The sequence below is a fragment of the Danio rerio genome, chromosome 16 (assembly GCF_052040795.2).
Source record: "Danio rerio strain M-AB ecotype USA chromosome 16, GRCz13ab, whole genome shotgun sequence".
In the NCBI taxonomy this organism is placed as follows: domain Eukaryota; kingdom Metazoa; phylum Chordata; class Actinopteri; order Cypriniformes; family Danionidae; genus Danio; species Danio rerio.
In genome coordinates, this window is record NC_141036.1 from 31,335,542 (window position 1) to 31,360,985 (window position 25,444).

The 25,444-nt window shown below is 36.1% G+C and overlaps 1 protein-coding gene and 1 long non-coding RNA gene across 7 annotated transcripts in view; one reads left to right on the forward strand and one right to left on the reverse strand.

Moving 5' to 3' along the window:
• Nucleotides 1-25,444, forward strand: part of galnt1 (UDP-N-acetyl-alpha-D-galactosamine:polypeptide N-acetylgalactosaminyltransferase 1) — a 230,205-nt gene that overhangs the window by 114,687 nt on the left and 90,074 nt on the right. For all 6 annotated transcript variants that reach the window (XR_015511496.1, XR_015511495.1, XM_087287129.1 and 3 more), the window contains one exon: nucleotides 14,316-14,484. Coding sequence is in view for 4 of the 6 variants with exons in the window: in XM_087287129.1 (XP_087143255.1) it covers nucleotides 14,316-14,484 (169 nt within the window). In the remaining 2 variants the exon portion in view is untranslated. The remainder of the gene's footprint in view (nucleotides 1-14,315; nucleotides 14,485-25,444) is intronic.
• Nucleotides 21,168-24,202, reverse strand: LOC147840303 (uncharacterized). The gene is made up of 3 exons (XR_015511500.1): nucleotides 23,754-24,202; nucleotides 22,443-23,634; nucleotides 21,168-22,257 (listed from the first exon to the last, which is right to left on the reverse strand). It is a non-coding gene; the product is annotated as an uncharacterized LOC147840303 (long non-coding RNA).

The window sequence follows — 25,444 nt, forward strand, 5'->3', positions numbered from 1 at the left end:
CAACATTCTGGGTTCTTCAGATTCAACTTAAAAACATAAAAAAGTATAAAATGCTAGTTGCCTTTGTAATATACCACACAGGTTGTAAAAAAATACTGTAGCTTACTAGTTAAAGTAGCTTGCTATAAGTGAATAATAATACCTGCCTATAGAAAAGACCATCATGGGAAAACAAATGTCAATAAACATAAGCAATGAACAATTATAATACATGATATAATATCTTATTGTACAAAACTGACAACATCAGCAAAAGGCATTAACACGTATTTCTATTTATGTTAATATATTTTATTAAGTGTGATCTGTCATACAGGGAATTCTGGGAATTTAGATATGTTAATATTACTTGTATTAAACATGTTTACTGTAAATCTACATGAAATATTTTGTTAGACCTGTTTAAGTTACTTTTAATGTTATAATTATGATGATATTTACGTTACATTTACACTTTCAGATTTTTTTAGTTCATCAAGATTTTTTTATAGATGTAAAAATTGAAACTGTTATAAAAAACTTATGTAACAGAACAATACTGTTACAGTGTTTGTGCTTTCTTCTAGTAGAAGACATGCATTATGTAAATGAATAGTTTTCTTTATACTATATATTTATAAAAACAGTCCATATTGCACTTATTGGCTCATCTAGTATATACTGTATATCATTTCTCAATCTTAACTTTTAAAATGTCCTTTCTTTCCTCTTGTGTTGATGTGTATACTGTATGTTTATTGAGCTCCTGAAAACCAACAAATTCCTTGTGTGTTATTACACACTTGGCAAATAAAGCTTATTGTGTTTCTGATGAAAAGAGCAGAAACAGTGTTGACCTTATTCTTCATGTACTGAACTAGTGGGCAGAGCCATTGAATTTTTTTTGTCTTGAGACTTCCGGTGTTCTGATGATCTGTGCTGCCTTCTCAAAATGTGCTACCAGTAGCTTATTCTGTCATGTTTCAACTACCAAAACAGGGGTAGCACATATTTTCAGCTTCAAATATCTATCGAAATTAACTACTATTCTAGTGAACAATGTAAAAAAGGGAGTAGCAGCTTCAAATGTCTATCAAAGTAAACTACTGCCTTAATTTAAAAAAAAATTTATTTCATTACTTTTTATATTTAATTTGTTTATTAGAGTGGTAGTTCATTCCGATTAAAATTTGAAGCTGACAAAATGCACTACCCCTGTTTATTTTACCCTTCTTTAAAGGGCCATGAAACCCCCTTGTTTCAGCAGGTTTTTTTTACACCTTTACTTTGGAAAAAGTCAGGAAAGTGGGCATGTCCAGCTCTATATAGCTGGAAGTGTCGTCGGAGAGGAAAGAAGCAAGGTCCGTAAAAATGTTCATAAAATAGGAGTGTCACAGAGGCAAAACAAACAGACGCAAAAAGACAAAAACAGTGACTTTGTTTACATGGACATCAGTAATCGAATTATTTGCCAAATTAATTAAAAGGTGGACTTTAACTGCAATTTGGCTCTTTCATTCAGGAATTTCATTCATGCCCCTCGTGACAAATGAGATATTTAATTTGAGGAATTGCTGTAAGTGTGTATTTTTCATGCAATGTTTGTTAGCGCAGGGCGAATGAAAGGAAAAACTCTCCGCATTTCTATGTAACTAAGATGCACTCGGTAGGTAGAGTCAGAAAGTCATGTGTGTTATTCCTGTCACAAAATGCGGCGAAAATCCCTCACGACGGTAAGTTTGATTGTGGTGTTTACATGTTTACACTTGGAGAGCAGGATTTACAGCAGATTTTTCAGTCCATAATATTGTAGTCATATTAATGTACAGCAAAATTTATTAACTTAGAAATCATTTGACTAAGGTTCGTCTTTAAACACTGAAAGAGTACTGCTAACGATACAAACTAACTTTGCCTCTGAATAAACAAACAAAAAGCACTGATCGCTTACTTACCAAATCTGTAGAAACAGGACAATCAACACCAACTGGAGCTGCGTCTTTATTAAAAGGAGAAGAGCGGCAAATCCGGATTTCACCATTTCCAGATGAGAAAAGCTCTCGGGTAAAAAAAAAAAAAATTTCCTTAGACTTGTATTTCTGTTGAGCGTTGCGTGCACTGTAATCCACACGTGAGTCCAGCTGCGCTCTCATAGAGGGAAAATGAAAACAAAACCTTCATTGCAGCAAATTATAAACGCAACACTGACGACCCGTAACTCCAAACAATTCATGTTCTCCCGCTTGGCAACGCAACGCAACGTATCGTCTCTCTGCTGTCTGAACACTGTAACAGGTAACAACAGTCTTCAAAGCTATCATGCATATTAATGAGGTTGCACCGCATACACAATAGAGTTCGCTGATTTGTTTGAACCAAGTCTTACTCATAAATGAATGCAGCACACTCATAGATAATAAGGTACTTCCAGGTACAGACGTCCAGTCTACATGCTGGAATACACGCTAAGATCTCATGGCCATGACGCAGGTTTTAAAAATTCGTTTCAAACCGAAAAAAGTAACAAGGGGGTGGAGCCACGAGCTCCCCACGCTCTATGTCTGGCAAGAGACAGGCAGACAGAGAGAAGCAACATGAGTGAGAGGACCAGCATTCAGCCGCAAAATCATTTGTGTCTTTGTATAGTTTTACAGCCAACTGTGTGCTAGTTTAAAGTGCCGGGCTTGTACAATGAGACTAACGCCTGTTTCACACCGCAAGCGTCAGCGGCGCGTGAGCAGAGCGTGAGCAGCGCGTGTGTTTTCGGCATCCATGTTAACAGATTAGAGCTTTCATACTGCACGCAGCAGCAGCGCGTCAGAGCGAGGCGTGAGCGTCGCCGAAGCAGCAGTGCAGCGATAGTTTCGGCGCTGGGTCTATTTTTGACGCGCTGCTCACGCTCAATTAAAGTGACAGTGCATTGAGAATGACCAAAACACATTGAATGACAGTAAAAACTAACAATTTTACCCAATAAATACGTTAATAATGTCAAATGGTTTATATATAGTCATTCAAATGAACTTAAAATGATTAAAAACGGCAACAAACATTTATTTAGGCCCGAACTACAAAACCAAATGTAAAACTATTTTACAATCAGTTTTGCTTAAGTTGCACACTAGTGTTGTAGGAGAGGGGAAATGGAATATTTACGGGATTTGTAGTCCATAGCGAAGTGTATTGTGGGTAGTGTAGTGCGACACGCATGCTGGATGATGTGAGCTCGCTGTGTTCTGTGCAGCTAGCAGAGCAAGAAAGTTTTAATCGGCTTTGTTTTATGTTCACTCGAATTATTCCTACCGGGAGCTGTTTGCACTGTGAATCTGACAACACGAAAATAAGTAAAAGAATGTCATGCAGTTATTACTTTTGTCCGTCTCATCATCTGCACGAGCATGAATTTACGAGCTGTTATTCTGCCGCTGGACATTACTGAAGCGGAGAAAGCAACACTAGTTTGATCATGTATAAATATCATTATAACTATATTGTATAAATATGATTATAACTAGGTCTACAGCAACCTGATAAACAAAAAACAAATGACATGATATCACAGGCGATTGTCTTCTGACTGTAGACAATTCTCATATAAGTTAGCTTTAGAAGCATACAGTACTATTTGATCTATAAAATTTGTAAAATAAACATTTGCAGGTTAATGAAACAGCATAGGAGGGGCCTTGGTACAGATGAAAAGTTTAAAAAGTGTATTTGTATATAGAGGGGTAACTAGATAGAATAGACAGAGATAGGTTGATCTCAGCAGCAGCTGCCGAAGAGCTGCGCGCTGCAGACGCAGCTGGTGTGAAAGGCAAACGCCTGCGTGCTGCTACTGCTCGACATACGCGCTGCTCACGCTCTGCTCACGCGCCGCTGACGCTTGCGGTGTGAAACAGGCGTAATAACCACACACTGAATTAACTTTGACTGAGGCACCGGATGCGCCGCTCGTAGCCGAGACACGGCACACCAGACACGCACATTTGGATGTTATTTAAAATGAAACTATTCAAATATAGCTCTGTGGCGTGGCAGAATCTCAAAGTGTCTCGAATCATGGCAGGGTGCTGTGAACAGCCGCCGACTTGAAGCACCGTTGTGTGTAACCTGATAGAAACCTATGTTTAGAATTCTAAAATCCATGGCCCTGCGTGGCGCAGAGCAGTGCTTCTGGTGTGCGACCTGCAGGCAAGTTCGTTATTTTGTTTCCAATGGAGAGACGCGCAAATGAGGCAACGCGCTACTAGTTAGGATCACAGGGAGCTTCTGTGACCGCGAGAAATGCAAACGGCTGAAGTTTAAGGTAGATGGAATGAAACGTACATATGTTTGCAAACCTACCTAAAGTTACAAACAATAATTCCGATTAGAGCGATCATGTGGAGAATATTGATCTTATGTTGAGCCCAATGAGCATTACATCTAAAAATAGAGCAAGGGTGTTCCTTTAGTGATATCGCTTTGACTCACACGCTGAAAATGGCAGACGTGAAACAACAAACTTAGGATATGGTGATATGCACCTGTCAATCAATATTGGTGGGCGAGGGGACCGCACTGCTACCTCAAGTTGCAGTCGCTCTGAAAACTGCTCCAATTGGTCCACCGTTTTTATGTGGTTAAATAAAAATAAGGACTGGGTGTGTTTATATCACCCCAATATGACGGTCTATACACTATACCTACACACATGTCTGTCCAAACAGCTTGAAAAGTAGATTTTTTACCATAGGTGCCCTTTAACGTTAATGTGATTAGGTTTATATTGGTCTTTATTCAGCGTAACTCATCCTCTGTGTGTTTGTGTGTCTGTAAGAGTGGTACATCAGAGCGGAGCTCATTAATAATCACAACACGAACCATATATGGTCAATCATTGACCTTCTGAGTCTATGGGAATTTTATGGAGTAATAAATGAGCATATAAAACCATTTCTGGAGATTTTTTGAACCTACCAAAGCCATAAACCTACTATGTGGATATCAGAGAACAATTTAACTTATTAAACCAGTGCAGTATATGGCACAGTTAAGTATAGTCATGAACACACTTGGTTGTAGAGCAAGTTGTTTGACCAATTTTTGTCGTTCATTTCTTCCATATCGGCAGCTGAATCGGAAGTACTAACAATCGAAAAAAACAAGCGCACTTCCGCATTGCAGAATAATGTCAATATAGAGGGAAATAAAGAAAATCCATCAAGAAAGTATGAAGTAGTAATTCACATCCTCTCACAACGCTTTAATTTAGTACAAACTGTCCCCTGTGTGGTCACTGAAGAGCTGCTTTACTTTGACCATCATCTCATAAAACAATAACCCTAAAATAATCCTCTCACCACATTAATAAATCACATTTTCTGCTGCCCATGTGTGTGGCTGTAGTGATGATTATACGATTTTTGCCCCCAGAATCCCTCAGAAAAGTCACTGGATTTTGCTGAGCATGGAAACAGGACAAAGTTGCCTTGTAATGCGCTCAGTCCGAACAGCTAAATCCTGCCCACTCTACACACACGCGATTTAGCCATACAAACACACAAGGCGGACACACGCACACCGAGCTTAAAAACAGGCAGTTTGCCTCTTAGAGCAGATGTAATCTCTCACACTGTTGCAAATCTGACCTTAATCTCACCAAAGCATGCTTTTTGAGTTATTAATGATCAAAGCTCAGTGCTTATCTACCCACATAAAATCCACAAAAACACATAGCACACACAGTACGGCGCAATAAACAATAATGCACATGCACAAGGACATCTAGGCCAGATGCTAGTATCCACATGTACTGTAAATGGGATTTTTTCCAGTCTCAGACTCATATTTGATCCCACAGATAAAAATAACAGACTAAATATTTACTTATGTTAAAAAAGATGCTATATAATTTTGGACACCTCAAATGCCCTTGTTTAAATATTTTCTCAAACTTTCAGGGCCCTGTCACACTGAAAGCACTGTAAAATGAAGCAAATCACAATAAATGCTTCTTTCACACAAAACTAAGTCAAATGCATGCCTATGCGAGAGGTATTGCTCAGCATAAAAATGCATTTTTAGAGGTCTGTCTATTTGGACACTAATCCTGGTCTTTTTTTTTCTAGCATATTAATATTGTCTTTATTTTTTACATTTGCCGCTCCCTTTTTCCTTTTTTCCACTTGGACCTCTTCTTCTGGTTAATATAAAACAGAAAATTAAGATAAAGTTTGGTGCTGCACTAGAAACAAACTATCTGTCACGCTTACGATTTTAAAGAGCCCCCTATTATGAGTTTTTTTTAAATGTAGCATTAAACACAGCTCTAGGTGAAGTGAGATATCCAAGGCTTAAATCTGAAAGTGCACTGTGTTTAAAATTATGGATTCATCTATAAAAGAGTTGACTCATAGTGGTTCGAATGAATTGCTGCGGTAGCCTATCCTAGCCTATCCAAAGATGAGGCTGTGAAGAGTCACAGCCTGCTTACAACGGGGATTCATCGTTTCGAAGGGGGATTTATCGTTTATTAAAGGAAGGATCAGAAAAGACTATTGATGTATGGGACTTTTTCAGAGCTTTACAGGAACTTTACAAGTGTAATTAAAATGGTTGCCTCCTTGTATTCTCTAGCTTGCAAAAATGTATTAATTGTGTTTTGTTACTTGTAACCGCTTATACTGTATCTGGTTAACTCTTTATATTCTCATATCCCGTCTGAAACCACGTTGAAAACGCAGCATATGGCGCTTTGTTTACCAATTTAAATGCGTTTGCGAGCTTGCGATTCACTGCCGTTTGGTCAAGTTTCAAAATAGTTTAGCTTTTGCTACTGTGTGGATTAATACTGAATGTGTGTCACTGTTTTTACTTATGCTTAAAAATAGAGCAATCTGCTGGTGTTTAACTGCATTGCTTTATGAATTCCTGCACACAGAAGTGGGAACACACTTATACTCTGCACTATGATTACTTCAATAATGTTGATAAGATATGGTGGGCATTTCTCTCTGTCCCACGCTGAACAGTCAACCAATCACAACAGACAGGGCAGAGTAGTATCGCGCTAAGGAGAACAATTTGGGAACAATTGAATCACTGAACAAATCATATGGGGGTCGTTGGAATAATTAGGTAAAAATAAATGGATATTATAGGACAATGAAAGTTTTTTAGACCTTGCATGCATATCATATCAGCCCCTAAAACAAAAAACATGACCTATATTAGCATAATAGGGGCTCTTTAATAAATTATTAAACTTACCGTTGAGTCACGTTTTCACTGCAATTCTGACATTTTTGTTGACTTTAACAGAACCTTGTCTGTTCTCAGACACCAAAGTTACAAACACTCATCGTTCATTCTTTTTGTAAATACTTTTCTTCAGCATCTATTCTCGTTTTCAAAACAGCTTTCTGTGCTTTTGTGAAAATGCTGCAGCTCCGGGGGTGTGTATCAAAGCTTAAATGTAATTGTGTGTTCACTTTATTGCAGGATGATGAAAATTAACATTCACACGCTGGTCAATAGATCGTGCCTGTTGTGAATAGCTCCGTATGTATCTCTTGTTTTCATTCAAGAACAGCATTGCATCGTATAATTGTGCTGTTCAATCGGGTTGGCCTCTAAGGCATTTTCACACCTGGGGATTGTTTGCTTTGTTGCAAAACAGTGATTAAAAATGTACAATATTTACAGTTTTTTGTTGGTTTGCTTCACTTTGTCACATGCAAAGCTCTTATTCCTTGGAGTGGCTGACACTGACTTTGAACGACTCCAAATTTTGATCCGAAACACCCATGTCATGTGACTAACTAAAGTGATTCTAAGCATCATGGCATTTCACAACCGTTTCGAAATGTGGAAAACCAGCCAAATTGGCTTATGATTGACAGGGTCAGGAAAAAACCATACAATCACAGTGTTTGCACATAACCTAGCGGGCGGACATAGTGCATCCTGAGTTTGAATCCTGGCATATGGAACTTTCCTGATTCTCTCTTTTTTTCTCAAACTTTGCTTATGTCAATATACTGTGCTGTCAAAAATAAGGCATAAATGCCAAAAGTAATTCTTTAAAAAGGACCTTTTATGCAAAAATCACTTTTATTAGGGGGTTTAACAAAATTTTGTGGCAACAGTGTTTGAATATAGCATCTAATGGTAAAAAATGTATTAATTCTAATGTTAAGTCTAATGTATTAACTATTTTTTATTATCACAATTGATAAAAGCAAACTGCAGGAAACACTTTGATTGACATTACTCTGTTGTTCGTGTTATCAGAGGGAGAAGGTTCTGCCCATTAGTGGCAATCTTTTCCTCATTGGCATAAACAGCCCTGATTGAGAAGCAGTCGTCCGCTATTAGAGCTTTCATCTGCTGAATATAATGTCAACGACTAAGAGGATTATTTAATGTAGAGTTTTAGATGCACAAATGAACACCGAAGTCTCCATAGACTGCCTTATTCTGGGACACTTCTAGGCATGGGCCGGTTTAAGATTCTGACTGCATGATAACCTTGGATAAAAATATCACGGTTTTACGGTATTGTGATTACTCCTCCAAAATATATTATTTTAAGTTGTCTTGGTCAAAAAAAGGAGGTGAGTTAAGGCGCATTGTGCCTTATATGTATATACATAATTTATATATGTATATAAATAAATATGTATTTGGATATAACTCAGCTTTTTTGACTACACTTAGTTATTACTGTTCATTTATTTGTTTGCTGGAAATTAGAACTGAATTTAGAAATAGTTTTGACACAAATCTTTGCGCTCAACAAACAAAAATTAATTACAGTATGTAGGTTAATAGATGTCTGTGCGTACAACACTTTTCCTTATTCAAAGAAGAGAGTGAGAGTAAAAGTAAAGAATGAGGCAACTCATTCTCTCATTCTCGCGCTGCAGATGGTTCGTTTAACTGTTTTCTCACTAGTGAAGCGTTCAGTTTTTCCACTTACAGAGTCTGTGGAACTGGCTCTGAAAGGGAATGGGAGATGAGACTCTGATTGGTTTATTCTCAAAACACACCTATAACTCATTAAGAGAATAAGCTTAACCCTGTTAGACCATGCGCCACAGCGCAGAGCTAATTTTTCTGTTCTTAAAATAGCAAAAGTGGATTCTGATTCGCCCTTAATGCTTTCGCACTCTGCACTTTGGACTTTGCGCCTAGATCGTCAAAATAAAGCCCAATGTATTTTATCTTAAGAAACATTTAAAATCCAGGTGTTCTGATTGTCCCCCACAGTCCAAAGACATATGGTATAAGTGAGTTGGGTAAGCTAAATGGTCTGTAGTGTATTTGTATAAATGAGTGTGTATGGATGTTTTCATTATTCAAATGAATCATTGACTTCTGCTGTCTTTATTAGTGTCTTTAAATCTATTAACAGATTTATTTACAATTTAAAATGGCATATTTGGACATACTTTCTGCTATAGATACTGTTGTCCTAAAAACAACAACAACAGCAAAACAAAAAACATCAATAAAAATATCTTACACATACCTTAGGAACAGTATAGCAGAAAATGTTGGTGGTTTTAAAACCTTGACTTTTCCAAACCGCGGTATACCTTGAAAACGGTTATCATCCCATGCCTAGATGCTTCTTTTGACATTTTCAGTTTTTCACACAGATAATGTTAGTCCTTTTTTGAATCTGACACTAGGCTGACATACTGTATAGGCGTTTGTAGCTCTGCCCTCTTTTGAAAATTGCTCAATTTCATTTGCTCAATTTCATTTAAATTTAAGATGCGTCACTATAATGGCAAAATCTGGCTCAAAGCCTCACAGGAGCAGTTTAAAAGAGTTATAAAACATTTTTTGTGTGGTATTTTGAGCTGAGATTTCACATAAACACTCTAGGGACACCAGAGGTTTATCTTACATCTTGTAAAAAGGGACATAAAAGGTCCCCTTTAAACAAAGCTATATGTACAAAAGGGCAGACATCATGGTGTGATATGTTTTATTTATGTTAATTTTTCATGACCCTAATAACATATTTATTCACAAACAAAGTTAACTCAGATGTCAGACAGATGTTACAGCACATGAAGCAGTAAAAAAGAAGAGGGGTCTGGATGCAGGCCTGGTGTAGTGCAATCTGAGCTGCATTCAATGTTTTTTAATGCGTTCACCAAACCCCACCCCTAACCCTACCCATTACAGTGACGTCACTCACTCCATTGAGTGCATTGTGTCTGGCATTGCATCGCTGAGTGATGCAGTCCCAGCTTGCATCATAAAGGCTGAATCCAGTTACTATTGGTAAAAAGCACACATTTAAAATTAATAAAATAGGTTCACCCTGGATTTGAACTCAAGATGATAGCATTGCCGTCACTATCAACACTATTCCTCCTATTTATCAATTTGCACTTCTTTGTTAAAAGGCAGTACTTAAATAGAACTTCTTTGTTAGGGCAGTACTTAAATATATGACCACTAGGTGTCAAAATGTTTTGAGGTCTTGACACATTCACTTTAACTGTCTCACAATGATTCACTCTGCCCACCATTGTATATCTCATTGGTTAAAGCCCACTTTGGGGTTTGGTTCATAGTCGTCAGAAGAGATAAACAGCAGCTTCCTGTGCTTGTTGTGACTTTACTTGTAGCTGTTGTGATTTTACTTCATAATTTTGAACAAGAATGAATGATTTATTGGTATTTTTGCATTTTTTCAAATAAGTCTTTTGGATTATGATTTTCCAACCAATTTTCAGGGTTTTCACTTTGTCCTTACTCCAGGTTAACTCGTGATTCATTCTGAGGGTCATTACTCATACAAAAACAGTTGTTTTCATGCAGTTTATGTAATTCATCATACCAGGGGTCTTCAACAAACTGCACATAAGCTAATAAACTCCTATCATTTCAAGTAGCTTACCCAGATGTACTTCTCACACAGTCAGAAAAGTGACACAGACAGGTGTCCCAATCTAATCTATATTTAGTTTTAAATATCACATTGGCTGAAAACTGTCAGGCTGTTAACATTGCTAGATTATGAATTGCCATAATAACATAACACAATGTTGCTACACATGAAAATAATACATCTTTTTTCCATGGTAAAAGTTTATTCGTTTTTATCCTAACCATCCATTTGACCTCTGCGTTATACATAAGCCTGGTCCGTTTGGTCGGATTGAGTGAGCCACTCCAGAGTTTGTTCTCAAGCAGGCCGATTGTTATGGTACAAATCTTATACCAAACTTCCTGGATAAGTTGGCAGTTCATTCAGCTGTGGCGACCCCAGATTAATAAAGGGACTAAGCCGACAGGAAAATGAATGAATGAATAACACCAGAGAAGGTTTGAAGTATTATTTATTAAGTATTTGGATACGATGATATTAATCAAATCATGCAAACAGAGCAAGTGAGTGAAAGCAGAAACTAGGCTATCTTTTTTTCTCTAGGCTAGGCTATCTTTTTTTCTTAAATACAAGTAGAGCTTTATTAGTGTAAGCTGCTGAGCGCAACGAAATATAAGCTATATTTTATTACTTGCTCTTATGTGCTGAATTACTTAACACTTTCCTTAAATATCCTTAAATAAAGGGGGATCACCTATTAAGTGTCATATAGCCTATAGGGCACAAATTATGTTCCATGTCTCTCCGGAGTATTTGGGCTGAATGTTTGACGGCGTCTATCTAAACGAGGATGTTATAAAATACATTTTCTCATTTCTGTCTTTATTTACAAAGAATTTTTGTGGTTTTATATTATGGATTGGTGCGATGGGTCTCTCCGTTCGTGGCAAGACCACTCGATTTTGATGCCAACAGTCGGTCGGTGAGTAAATGAATATGATGAATGAGAACACACAGGCCTGTGCGTATAGACATATAATGTAATGCTGAACAGTAACGGGTCATTTGTTTGTTTCGGTTGTCTTTATTTGAATGGTTTCGTGATGATGTGATGATGTGCTTTATCTCCCTGATTCCCGCTGAAGTGGGCGAGTTGTTTGACGTTTTGATTCGGGGGACGTTCTGGGGGCGGGGTTTCCGTGACGCGCTGCGAGCTACTAGCCAGACAGTGGAAACGTGACATTATTTCAGCCTCACTGCTTAACTTCCCGGGTGATTGGCCCAGCCTGGCCCGATTAAAGCCCTGGCTCGCACTGACCCGTCAGTAAAAATGCGGCTATTGTGTCAGGTTTTGAAACAAATGCTATATAAATTATCATAAAAAATCCTACAAATAAATTGTCATTTACTTTCTCTCACGTTGTTCCAATCCAGAAAGTTCAGAGTTCTCTGTCCCATGACTTTTAAGAAGCAGAAGGGTAGTAAAAAAATCTCTGAAGAAGTCCATGTAACTCCAGTCATTCAGCCCTTATTTTAGTCTTTATTTGAGCCCTTTATTTGAGTCTTTAAACCGAGAACATCTGCTCTCCTGTCAACACAAGATGCATACATGGGAGTATGTTCCAGGGGGTGATTCACAAGTAAAAGAATTGTTTTAAATTTGTTATTTTACCTATCTATTTATTTACTTATTTATTAATTAATTAATTAATTAATTTTTTTATGTATATAAAAAGGAAATAAAGTAGCTATTATAAATGCTCTTAGGATAGAAACCACTCAGATTTTATTACCAATATTTATGTTCTGAATTTTTATGTTTGAATTTATGTTCTTGATGATTAAATGATTTCAATTTTTTCACGACACTGATGTGTCTTGGCCCATATATATTTTTTAAAATGTTTCATATTCTTCTGTATTCTTCCAGTCGAAATTTTAATGATGTGGTTTTTCATTGAGAAAAAAAAAGAAATTGAATGATGAGCATTAAAATATGATTATTAATTATCTATTCTTTGGCTCATTGTGCTAAATCATCTTAATTCATTTAAAATATAAATAATATTAAAACTGTTAAAACTGACTAAAATAGTTGTCTATACAGTAATTCTGTAAAACAGTTTCATGGATAAAACTAAAGTTTAAACTAAGTTACGGGATTGCACCAGCAAGGTGTGAATAATCTGTAATCTGGAGTGATGTGATAAAAATGCTTCTGTGACAAACCTAGAAAAAACAGAGAAAATCATGTTGTAAAATTTTCTGATGTATCTACAATCCCTGTAGTTATATGAAATGGTAGACAAATATAAGTATTTGGGTGTAATAATTGACAACAAGGTTTCATGGAAATATCATATTGATAGTGTGTGTAACAAGATAAAACAAGGAATCTTTTTTGTGTGTTGTTTTAGATCTTTTGGAGCATCAGAAAAGATTCTTGAACTTTTTTTTTACTGTATGTCTGTACTTATAAGTGTTCTGCAGTATTGTAATTCTGTGTGGTATATGAGTCTGTCCGTGAGTCTAAAAACAAAGTTGATGATTAAAATTTGTTCAAAGTTAGTAGGAAAGCCTCCTGAAAAATGATATAGCCGTTCATATTACAAGAACCTCACAAGGCTGGCAAGCAACATCATTTCAAACCCTAGTCATGTGTTGAATCATGAATTTATACCAGTAAAGTCTAACCGTCGATTTAGAGTCCGAAGTTTTAATAAAGTGAATTTAAAAACAGTAATTTGGCTTGTGTAAAAGGATATTGTGTGTGTGTGTGTGTGTGTGTGTGTGTGTGTGTGTGTGTGTGTGTGTGTCTTTGTCTGATAAGTATTTATCATGCTAACATGCAATAACATTTTGAGATGCAAGACTGACAATAAAGGTCTGTATTGCATTATTGTATTGTATTGTATTGTATTCTCCCCTAACCAAAATTACAGGCTATTAACTGGTCTCCTATTTCAAAAAGAGTCTAGTCAGTAAAGTTCACAACATCTACACTCAAACAATTTCTTTTCTCTGCCTGTTCAAGCTACTTATTCAATATGAGTTGAACCAACATTGAATTCTTAAGTTTTGTTCTGAACAATCTAATCGTTTTATGTTTTATTCACTTAAATTTTGTTAAGATGGTTAAGTTAACTTAATTGATTTGTGTTGGGACAACATGCAGGAATTGTGTTGAACCCTGCATTTTTTCACAGTGTACTTAATTTTCAGAGAGAATAACAATACAAGTGTTTTGGCATTTCACGGAATGCAACATTTTTGTACCACTGTGCTGTTGTGGTTAAAAAAAGAGATACAGAATAACAAAATTCTCATATTATGATGTGAATTTATCTACTGTTAGACAGAATAAATACATGAGTGAGATTGTGCTGAGTTTATTTTCTGACAGTCCTCGGGGCCCAAAGTAGCCATAATTGGAGGAACGCCCATACTTCAGTCAAAAGCTAAGGAAACGATCTTAAACCTGTGTGTGTTTGTGTTTCAGCCGTGGTTCAGAGGCCTCATGACGGCCCCGGTGAGATGGGCAAACCAGTGGTCATCGCTAAAGACCAGCAGGAGAAGATGAAGGAGATGTTTAAGATAAACCAGTTTAACCTGATGGCCAGCGAGATGATTGCGCTCAACCGATCATTACCGGACGTCCGGCTCGAGGGGTGAGTGTCTGCTTGTGTTTGATTGCTTCCTTTTCAAAGTGTTTGGTTTACTAGAGACAAATGTCATGCTTGTCACTGGGTATATGAACATTTTGAAATGCAGCTGTGTATGTGTGTGCTCTTTGCTGAGTGAAATGTCTGTGTGGCAGGGAGAGAAATGTAAACATTGATCCGTGAAATGTGTTTATTTTCTGCCCCTCCGATTAATTACCGGAGAGATATTTTTTCTCAGTTGTGTTTGAAGCAAGCCAATAGAATCAACATTTTCAATTAAAAGATAAGAGTGTGTCAATTACAGAGTCACAGTCGTGACCTAACGTCACGCACACACATGCATACATCAGCAAATCCACAACTTTCACCTTGACAAGAATGTGATCTTCTAACTTTTATAACTAAGAGCATGTGCTACTTGTAAACGCAAAACATTGTTGAACCAAAGGCTTGAGGGGAGAATAAAAGTGCTGAACTCTTCCTTTCGAAACAGGATGTGGTGTCTATGTATTTTTTAACCATCTGTAGTTATGTAAATGTGCATGAAGCAGCATTTGGTCAGGTTACTTTAACATACACTGACTGTAAGATGCTTGGAAACTTCCTCTCAATTTTTTAGATTGCTTCTTTCACATCAGAACGTTAGTAAAGTGACTTAAATACTAAATAAATGCCTGCAATGTTAGTATGGAAAGTTTGTATTTTCATGGCAGTCTTGCAGAGAATTTGTCTAATGTAACTAATATATAGAGAAAGAGACCATAAAACATGACATGCTGTCAATATAAAATTAAATGTAAAAGCGAGACATTCTGTCAGTCGTGTGTGCCTTTCTGGTCACCAATTTAGACAGGAAGTGAGAAACTGAGCAAAGTATACAGTAAAGGACATTTTTACTTGTAGCTTGTCTGAAGTAGGAAATGGCACAATAACAGATTAGCATGAATAAATATATTTGTGGTTTTTCTGAGCTGTGCAGTGGGCAGTTCTGTTTTTCTAAATATGATTTTAAGGTCAGTAAATGTATTCCCGTTTTTAGATTTAAAACTTAACCCTATATTTGGCCTATATTTTTACAATTACACTATCGTAGTGTTCCAAGTGCAAAACTTGTTTTCTTTTATAATCAAAATCATTTTACAAGTATTGACCTACAAAGTCTGCCGTGTAGGCATTGGACAATAACCGTTTTTAAGGTATACCGTGGTTTGGAAAAGTCAAGGTTTTAAAACTGCCAACATTTTCTGTGATACTGTTCCTAAGGTATGTGTAAGATTTTTTATTTACAGTTTTTTCTTTTTTTAGCTTTTTAGGACAACGGTGTCTCAAGCAGAAAAGATATGCAAAGATGCCATTTTAAATTGTAAAAGAAATCTGTGTTTTTGAAACTAATGAAGACTGCAGAAGTTATTGATTCATTTGAGTTATTTAGCCTGACCTGTTTACTGCTCCAAAATTCTTTCAAGAAATAAAATGTTGTTTTCAAAGGGGGAAAAGTTTTGCTTTTTACCCAGATTTTGAAAAAATAATATATTTTAGAACAGTGAGCACAATGCCGTGATATCGTGGAACGGGGATATTTTTATCCAAGGTTATCATACCTTCAGAATCTTATACCGGCCCATGCCTACTGCAGTGGATTTATTATAGATTCGAAATACAAATATAGATTCAATAAAAAAATTAGCACTACTTTGTGAAATTAGTTTTTTAATTAAACTCCTTCACTTAAGACACTGGACCATCCGCTATGCAGAATTATTAAACACTGGAATTAATAGAAGTGGAACTACACCATTCTGAGCGTTTGTATACAACAGGGGTGTCAAACTCAATTCCTAGAGGGCCGTAGCCCTGCAGAGTTTAGTTCCAGCCTGCTTCAACACAGGGTTAAAATTAAGGTTGGAACTAAAGACAAAGCTATAGTTTGACACCTGTCATATAAGGCATACAATTTTTGTCACATCACATTTATGTTCGAAGCTTCTATTGAGGGTTTTAAACTTTAAAATGAAATGTCGTCAGTACCAAAAAACTGATAATTATTTTTATTTAGAATTGTACAAGTTCTGCATCGGGAGAGCAAAGTTTTTTCAACGTAGTGAACATGTTGTTTTTGAAAGTTTGATAGACACATTTGCAGTGAACTTGTTTTTGCTATCAAGTATGTGTTTGCTAGCAGAAAGTTGCTAGGCACAAGGAAAAAGTAGCGGGCGCTGAAATGGGTGCTGTCACTTTGACCTTTACAGCCATTCAAGATGGAAATATACAGAACTCTTTTTTGTTTAGTAATTTGAATGAAATAACAATGTTAGAATGAAATATACAGAACACACATTAAATGTCCTGTCAGGTGCTTTAAAATTTACATTTTGTATTCAATGTTTGATGTAATCTCAACTAAAAAATGTAGAGAGTGTGGGACAACTCTTCCCCATTTTAAAAACAGCCAATAGCATTTAGTTGTATTACAGCTCTGCCAATGAGAACAGCTGAGGTCAAGCGCATCAAATGAAAAGCATCTTAAAATGGGCGGGACATGTCAGATGCTAGAGATGTTTTAATTGGTCAAGATTTGATGAGGAAATGTAGTTGTAGTAACCGTTGATTAATTTAGGTGCAAGTGAGAAACTGCAAGCTTTACATGTTTACAATTGTTTTTTTTACCTTCTGAACAGAATTGTGTCACTGTTTTGGAGCACACTAATAGATAAGCTTAAAATGAACTGACTGAAACTAACATCAACATTTTTATTTTTTATTTTCACGGGACCTTGAAGAACAAGTCAAGGTACTCTAGTTATATGGGTTTTCTTTTAACAAAGGTATGAAATTAAAAGTGGTCAAAATGACTGCCTCTGTATTTCCAGTGTTAATGTCATAGTCATTCACTCTTAAGTCTTTTTTAAACTCCTGTTACCCTGCTGGGATTCACCACATCAAATATTAGCTGCTAATGTTTGTATTGTAGAGGTCAGATTACAGTGTGTGCATAGCGAGCGAATGTGTATTTTTCACACTCGCTAATATACCTCTATTTCTGTTATGCTTCACAATATGAAGTCCACCGAGGTGAGACTGAGAAAAAGAAAGATGTGTGGAGAAGATGTCACATTCGTCCTTGAGAAAAAGCGAAGCAAAGGACGTTTATGTTTGTGTGAATTTGCGACGCTTCTTTTGTTCTGTGAGATATCAGTCCTCTAACAGCTCTGCCTCAGTTCCCACTGCACTAAATAATGCGCCGTTTGTCCTTCTGCACTGGACACGCACACTTTCCAAAGACCTTGCCTTAAATATTTACGGTTTTAATAAGTCCCTGGTCGTTCTGTCTTTCAAGGCGCGACCATGGAAACTCTTCCACCGTGACAATAATGTCACTCGGGGTCTCTGAGCCAAGCAAAGCAGGAGCACGTCTATGAAGCAGACGTAATATTCACACACTCTCTCATACAGCCGTGCGTCAGGCATTACGTCAAGTGTGTTTAATGAACTAAATCGTTTGCATATGCATCCTGGCGGTGTCTGGAGCACTGATAAATCACTGGGTCACCGGAGGGAACTAACTGCAGGCCTGATAAAAACGCCTGGATTATTGGTGTCTAATGAGTTTTATTATTACGTGGCGTTGGATTTCACCCTCTGTATTTTTGAAAATGAATAGATTTTTTTCAAATGATTTGTATGATGGAAATGCTGTTCTTTTGAAATTTATACCTATCAAAGTGCAGTTTTTAGTGTCAGTTTAAACAAGTGGATTAAGCAGCAATGTTAAAGTTAGTGTTTTCGGTACTTGTTGAAAGTGTCCTTCTGTATGTATGTGTGTATATTCAGTTGAGGGCAACATTTTTGCCCTATATTATTAGAATTTTTTTATTCTTAAAAGATATTTCTCAAAGTGCTTAATGGAGCTTTTTTTTCAACACTTTCTTTTTAAAATGTTTTTTTTTTTTTGGTAACACTTTACAATAAGGTTTATTAGTTAATGCATTTACTAACATGAACTAATCATGAACAACACATGTACAGCATTTATTAATCATAATTGAACATTTACTAATGCATTATTAACATCCAAGTCCATCCATGCTTGTTAACATTAGTTAATGCACCATGAGTTAACATGAAATAACAATGAACAACTGTATTTTCATTAACTAACGTTAACTAGCATGAACAAATACAGTAGTAAATGTATTGTTCATTGTTTGTTCATGTTAGTAAATGCATTTATTAACATTAACTAATGAACCTTATTGTAAAGTGTGACTGTTTTTTTTTTATATAATTATTTTGGGGGGTTTTCACCTTTAATGGACAGGACAGTAGAGAATGTTGACGGGAGGGTGTGGGGAGCAGAGAGAGGGGAAGGATCGACATACAGTAGGACCTCAAGGCGGCAATTGGGTCACTTTGAGCACCGGAGTGGATGTGGTGACGCACTAACCACTACAGCATTGGCACTGACATTCTATAATAGTTTTAATAACTAAATTCTTTTGTCTATACATTTATATCAGTACGTGATATTTTACTTACGCTTAAAGTGCAATTTAAAGGCTTAAGTATACACTCTCTTGTAAAGCTACAAAACCTGTCTCTGGGGTGGAACAAAAAATTAAACTTCCAATTCAATTCAATTAAATAAACTTTACTGTCTATTACATAGGGGTTAGAAAATTGTCTTTAGACTCAACAACAAAACATAATACACTTACACAATTATTTTTAAAAATCCCATGTAAAAAATCCTATTTAAATAACAATAGCAGTGGGAATAAATGTCTTTTAGTACTTAGCCTTTTTTGCTAAAGGGACTTCATAACGTCTAGATGGAAGTAACTTGTGGACCGTTTCCACTGACTGCTACAGTACGGTACGGTATGGGTCGGCACAGGTCATCTTTTATGACTGTATTGCAGAAAGTTTTAGTTAACGTCATTCTCGCTTGAGAAAATCTTTCTTGAAGAAAAGCTATACGGGTCGTTTACATATCATATGAGAAGCCCTTCTCACGAAACAGATGCTTTATACACATAAATACTTGTGTATAAATGTTCATTACTAACCTTTCTATCAACATCATTTAATTATAACTGCAGATCAATGATAGCCTACCATAACATCTGCAATTATATAAAATAAATAAATGCAACATATATGAACACATACAGACCCTTACAGTCTCTGATATGTTACCAATTACAGAAAACATACACAGCAGACATTTAGTCCGTATTTTGGTTCAAAAACAGCACGCAACATATAGCCCAATCAGTGCAAGCCTCTCCTCTATCTTTAATCTTAACCAGCACATGTAACCTCTGTTAGAGAGTAATTCCGTCATTTTGACTTCATAATAGTCCAAAAGGTGATGATAATAGTTAAACATGACTTTAGGTTTAGTGTGCTGAAAGAATCGTTTACTCTTTTGTTTTTTTGCGCTTCACTCTCTCGTTTGTCCGATTCTGAAAGAATGCCAGAAGGATGCTTTAATAATCACACGCACTTTATTATCATCTGCTCAAAAAGTTTGTTATTTCAAATATAGACACGCACACCAGGAACCATGTAAAGGATGGGAAGAGTCTTTCACAATAGTGCAGGTTTTTCTTTTTGTTGCTGCTATAAATAAATGAGTGAGAGTGTCTGTCTCTCACCAATTATTTTACTCACTATGTTTACTAACATTAAAATTTTACTATTGCTTTTAACAGAGATTGAGTTAAACCAGGCTACAATGTTAAAAGTAAAGACATATTCATATACGACAATCAAAATGTCCTTCTTAATATTAATAACTGCTGCTGAGCCTTTTAAAAAACATTGTCTTAGTGTTTATCAAAAGAGAATCGAACTCACCTGTTCAACTTCCTCCCCATTAATTAGCGAAGAGTCACACAACCAGTGACCACTCCAGTGACAGGTTTTGTACCTTTATTCCTGAAAGTTTAATAAATAATGGTATTTTTGCTATTTACAATTACATTTTTTTAAATTATTATTATTACATTGCTATTTTGAAAGAAGTAAGACGAAATGTTATATAAATAATATAATATATAAATAATACATTAATAATTATTTGTAGTATTTTATTTGAAACCTAGAAGAGAAGTTATAAGAACTTTATAGATTAAAAGAAATATGTATATATTTATATCTACATTCTTTTTTGGAAGGCCTGTTGCGTGCCTGTGAATGTGTGTATTTGCATATCTCTGCACATCTTGCTCATCACGTGTCAGTCAGCAGCATGTTCTATGCAAACTTACGAAGAAATAAAGGGAACAGCAACATGCAAATCGTATGTGGACCTAAGACCCAATATCCTGAATTAACACTGTATGGTTTCCCCCAGCAGCGTCTCTCACCATGCCTCAGTTTAAAGGCTTTGCTGTGTATGTTCATCATGTTTGGAGGAGCTGTGACTTTGGACAGAACTGTTATGCTTTTAAAACTAGCATGCTGTTGCTAGTGTTTCCAAAAATGCATATAGCTTTTTTTCTTGACCAACATTTCTATCAACACTCATAAGTGTTTACTTCAGTAAGTAAGAAAAACATCACAATTGTTTACATCATCATTTGTTTAATTGATCTGATTTTAACAGGTGCTTTGTCAAACTGTGTTTGTGCTGGCAGATGTGTTTGGAGGTGACAGATAATCTTTGTCTATAGTTTCTTTAGCAGTGTTTTAGAATGCCCACAGTAGTCTTATTATGAAAATCCTGTTTATACATGATTTAATATATTTTAATTTGTAAATATGATCCTGTTACTAGGGTTGTCGTGATACCATTAATTTATGTCATGATACTATACCAGCTGAAGTATTGTCATACCAAGTAGTATTGCGATGCTGTAAATCATAATAAAATCCATGAATTAAAGAAAATTGTCAGAAATACTATATTTTATTTGTTATAATAGGCCTACTTGAATGGAATCAATAATTCCCTTATTATTGAAAAAAGTATTTGCACGTCTCTTCACCTAAAATGTATTCGTACCAAGAAAAATACATGAAAATAAAGATAAGAATTATACCAAAAGAAATTCCTTACAAATAGAGCATTTTTCCAACAAACTTAGGCTATATGAAGTAGTCATATAGTAGTCAATGTTTCCTGTTGCTATTTTTTTTTTCATCTATTGTTTTTTGTTCAGTCTTATCAGAAAAGATTCCAAAGTATTTAAAAACTTCACTTTTTTGAGTTGTTCTTTTTAAGTGATTGTCATGGTTGTAACTAGTAAATCATATTGGAGCAGAAATGAAAGGATTCTGATTTAAACTGAAGCATCAGAAAACATACAATAGGCTACCATAAAAGGTGCAAATTCTACAAAGTTTTGCAACCTTAGAAGGCTCCATAAGCTAATAAAATAAAATGTCTATGGTTGCACAAACAAGTGAGCATTTTAGTGACTTTTTCCACAAGCAACGTTATGTATAGTAGATAGATTGATAATAATGTTACTACCATTTACAAACTACAGTGGCACCGGCAGTATTTTGGAGCTATAGTATCACGATTCTACCATAGTACCGGTAAACCGTGCAACCCTGTTACACAGACAAAAATAATATTCAATATTGGAATACAATGTGTGTTGTTTTAATAAACTGTTTTTACAGTTTAGTTATAATTATTACAGCAAATCAGAACAATGTTTTCTAAGTGAAAATACTTTAAAATGTAGTTTATTTCATTGATGGTTGCGTTGAATATTCAGCATTTTTACTCCAGTCTACTCCAAGTTTAAGTTGACAAACTGAAAACTGATTTTTTGCAAGATGTTTTTATGCCTTTATTATTTTAGACAACACTTTATTTTAAGTAGCAATTCTCTCTATTAACTAGTGGTTTATTACTTGCCTGTTATAAAGATATTGGCAGCTTATTAGTACTTATAAAGTACATACTGTATTCTCCATGGTAATATTCTGCATCTCTAATCCTATACCTAATACCTAAACCAAACTACTGCTTTAACAATTATTAATAAGCTGGAAATTAGGTAACATAGGCTCATTCTGAAAATGTACCACTATATACATTAGTGGAGGTGGTGAATTATGTATGGCTGGATTTCATCTTTAAAACAAATGCTACGGGGTGGTATGATTCTTTTTCACGCTTACAAGCTGACCGCTTACTTCTGTATGGACGGCTTTTCCACTGTTACCAGTTTGTCCAGTGACTCACCATGTATGTCAGAGCATTTGAGACAAAGAGCAGAGTTGACCATGACGATGGGGTTTGAGAAATGGTTCCAGAAAGCAGGTATGACAAAATCAAAAGCCAAAAAATTAATTAAACAAGTTATAACAGGGTAATTTAATTTATTAATCAGTGCTTTTTAAAACACTATCAGTTGGGTTTAGGGAAGAAGGAGGGTGGCACAGTCAGTCTCTCGAAAGCGGCCATTAGTGGATTTATGCAAGAACAGCAAGTGCGAATGGCACTCACGAGAGGAATTTGACATCTCAAAAAGCATACACATTAGCCTCTGGCAGATTTGCGAAAACACAAGCTGCAAATACATAAAACTCCTGGGACGTATTTGCCGCTCTTAAGATATAGGGGTACATAAGTACATAAGTACTAAAAGTCAAAGTTAATGGTTTATTAATAGCGAGAATTGTACCTTAAAAAGAAGTGTGACCTAATTTGATATATTGTGTAACATTTAAATGTCTTTACAACCTTTTTTAAGTGTCCCTGCAAAAATAGTTAAAAATAGTATATATTTAAATTAAATTCATTACATTAAAAACCTTCCTCACATATGTAAATGTACCCAAATTAGACCAAAGTCTAGTTGTCGTTGGTGGTCTCTTTGTCAGATTTTGAACAAACTATGAACAAAACTCAAATGGACAATAAAAACAACCACAACAACAACAATATATCCACCACCTTAAATATTATTTTGTAGTTACGTTTTTACTTAAATACAATTTTTTTTGCTCCATTGCATTTAGTTACAGTTGTTCTTAATTCAAGCATGCATAGAAGTCTAATATGTGGCTTATATTTTGCCCATGTTTTTGTGTGTGTGTGTGTGTGTGTGTGTGTGTGTGTGTGTGTGTGTGTGTGTGTTTACGTGATGGGATTGAAGCAGAATTGGAAGTGCAGTGTGTGAGGGGTTTATTCTGTAGCTTCAATAAAAAAAGACCAGACCCCAGTGCCTGATTATATGGGCAAATATGACCTCATGTTTGTGTGAGAGCACATGGGCTGATGTCCTCTGTTGACACTACAGCTCAGAAACATGCGAGGGAGAGATACGAGGATTGGTTTGCCTCCTACTTTCGCCTCTCTTCCTCTCTTTTCCCCGCATGTACAAACTGACAATTCTGCAGCAGCCGCATGATGCGATCATGTCAGCATGCGCCGAGAAGGTTTCCAGCATCTTGTTAAATTCATGTCATGAAGGATTCAGGCTGTTCTGGCGTCCTACCGAGTATTTGAGATGTGTACTTAATATGGTGTGAAGAAAAAATTGTGTGCGCTCGAAAGCTACGTCACATGTACCGTACCCTTTAAATGCTTATTTTGAAGCTAGAGCACAGATTGTTGCAGAACATTTTATGAGAAAAGACTTTTTCGGTTTTTCTGCTTCACAATTTGAATGTTTAATTGTCCAAAACTGCATATTAGTCATCTGTATGCAAAAAACACGATGTGACTTGTAAACTTTTCCTTTATATACATATAGACAAAAAAAACTATTTTTAATTTTTAATTTTAATTTAAAAAAAAATTTTTATTCTAGTCAAAATAAAACAAATAAGACTTTCTCCAGAAAAAAAAAAATACTATCAGACATACTGCAAAAATTTCCTTGCTCTGTTAAACATCATTTGGAAAATATCTAAAAAAGAAAAAACAATTCAAAGGGGGACTAATAATTCTTACTTCAACTGTATATATATATATATATATATATTAGGGATGTAACGGTATTGTAAATACCGTCATACCGCAATATTAAATTTTTTCGATATTACCGAAGTCGCATGACTCGGTAAAACTATAGGTCTTCTGAGAAAATTTGCTCAGGCGAATGAAGCGAACGGGAGGTAGCTGGAACTTCATTTCCCATCAGCCCCGGCGTGGCCATAATCCTTTGCGGTCTGTTGTCGCTACAGATCCAGTAATGCGGAAATGGAGTGTGCTGCTAGTAGCGGAGATGAAAAAAAGATGGAAATGATCGAACCTAAAGCGGGTGTTGTCGCCGCGCGCGTGCTGAATAGCGGTGCTGTCGCGCGCGTTCTGATCAGCTGTGTTGTGGCGCGCGTATTGTAAAGCGCCGAGGGGGGGTTGAGCGCGCATACTCAAGAGAGGTGTTATCGCGCCTACTGAAGGGCTGGACTGGACGGAGGTTGTGTCGCGTCGCGGGGGCACTTTTGATCGTTTTGGAAGGGCATTTTCTATCCAAGACTAAAAAGGGCATGTGCACTGCACAGGTTGAGCCCTATGTGTGCACGTGCCTGCAAGTTGGGGAATACGACTAATAACAGTCATGGGGACTGCAGAAACACAGCACACTGTTCAGATTGATGCAGACATTGACTTGTACCGCAAAGAGATCTCTATCTCACTCATGGTTTGTCCTCTCAAGTGGGGGAAAGACAATGCACAACGTTACCCCACTGCTGTCAACATGGGCCAAGTCATATCTCTCTTGTCCCAGAATCCTCAGTCCCAAATGAGAGGGGTTTTTTCTGTTGCAGGAGACATTGTAAATACTCAGAGATACCAGCTTTTACCAGATTATAGTTATATGATAATTTTCCTTTAAACCCATCTCTATCTAAGTGAGTGATTAAATGTTAAATGTGATGAGTTTTTAACAATACTAAATTGAAACTTTATTTTTTTACATGGTTTAATAATTTTTTGTTATTAAAATTGAAGTTCCTGTTTCAAAGCTTACAGATAGATGGCTAATTTGTATGT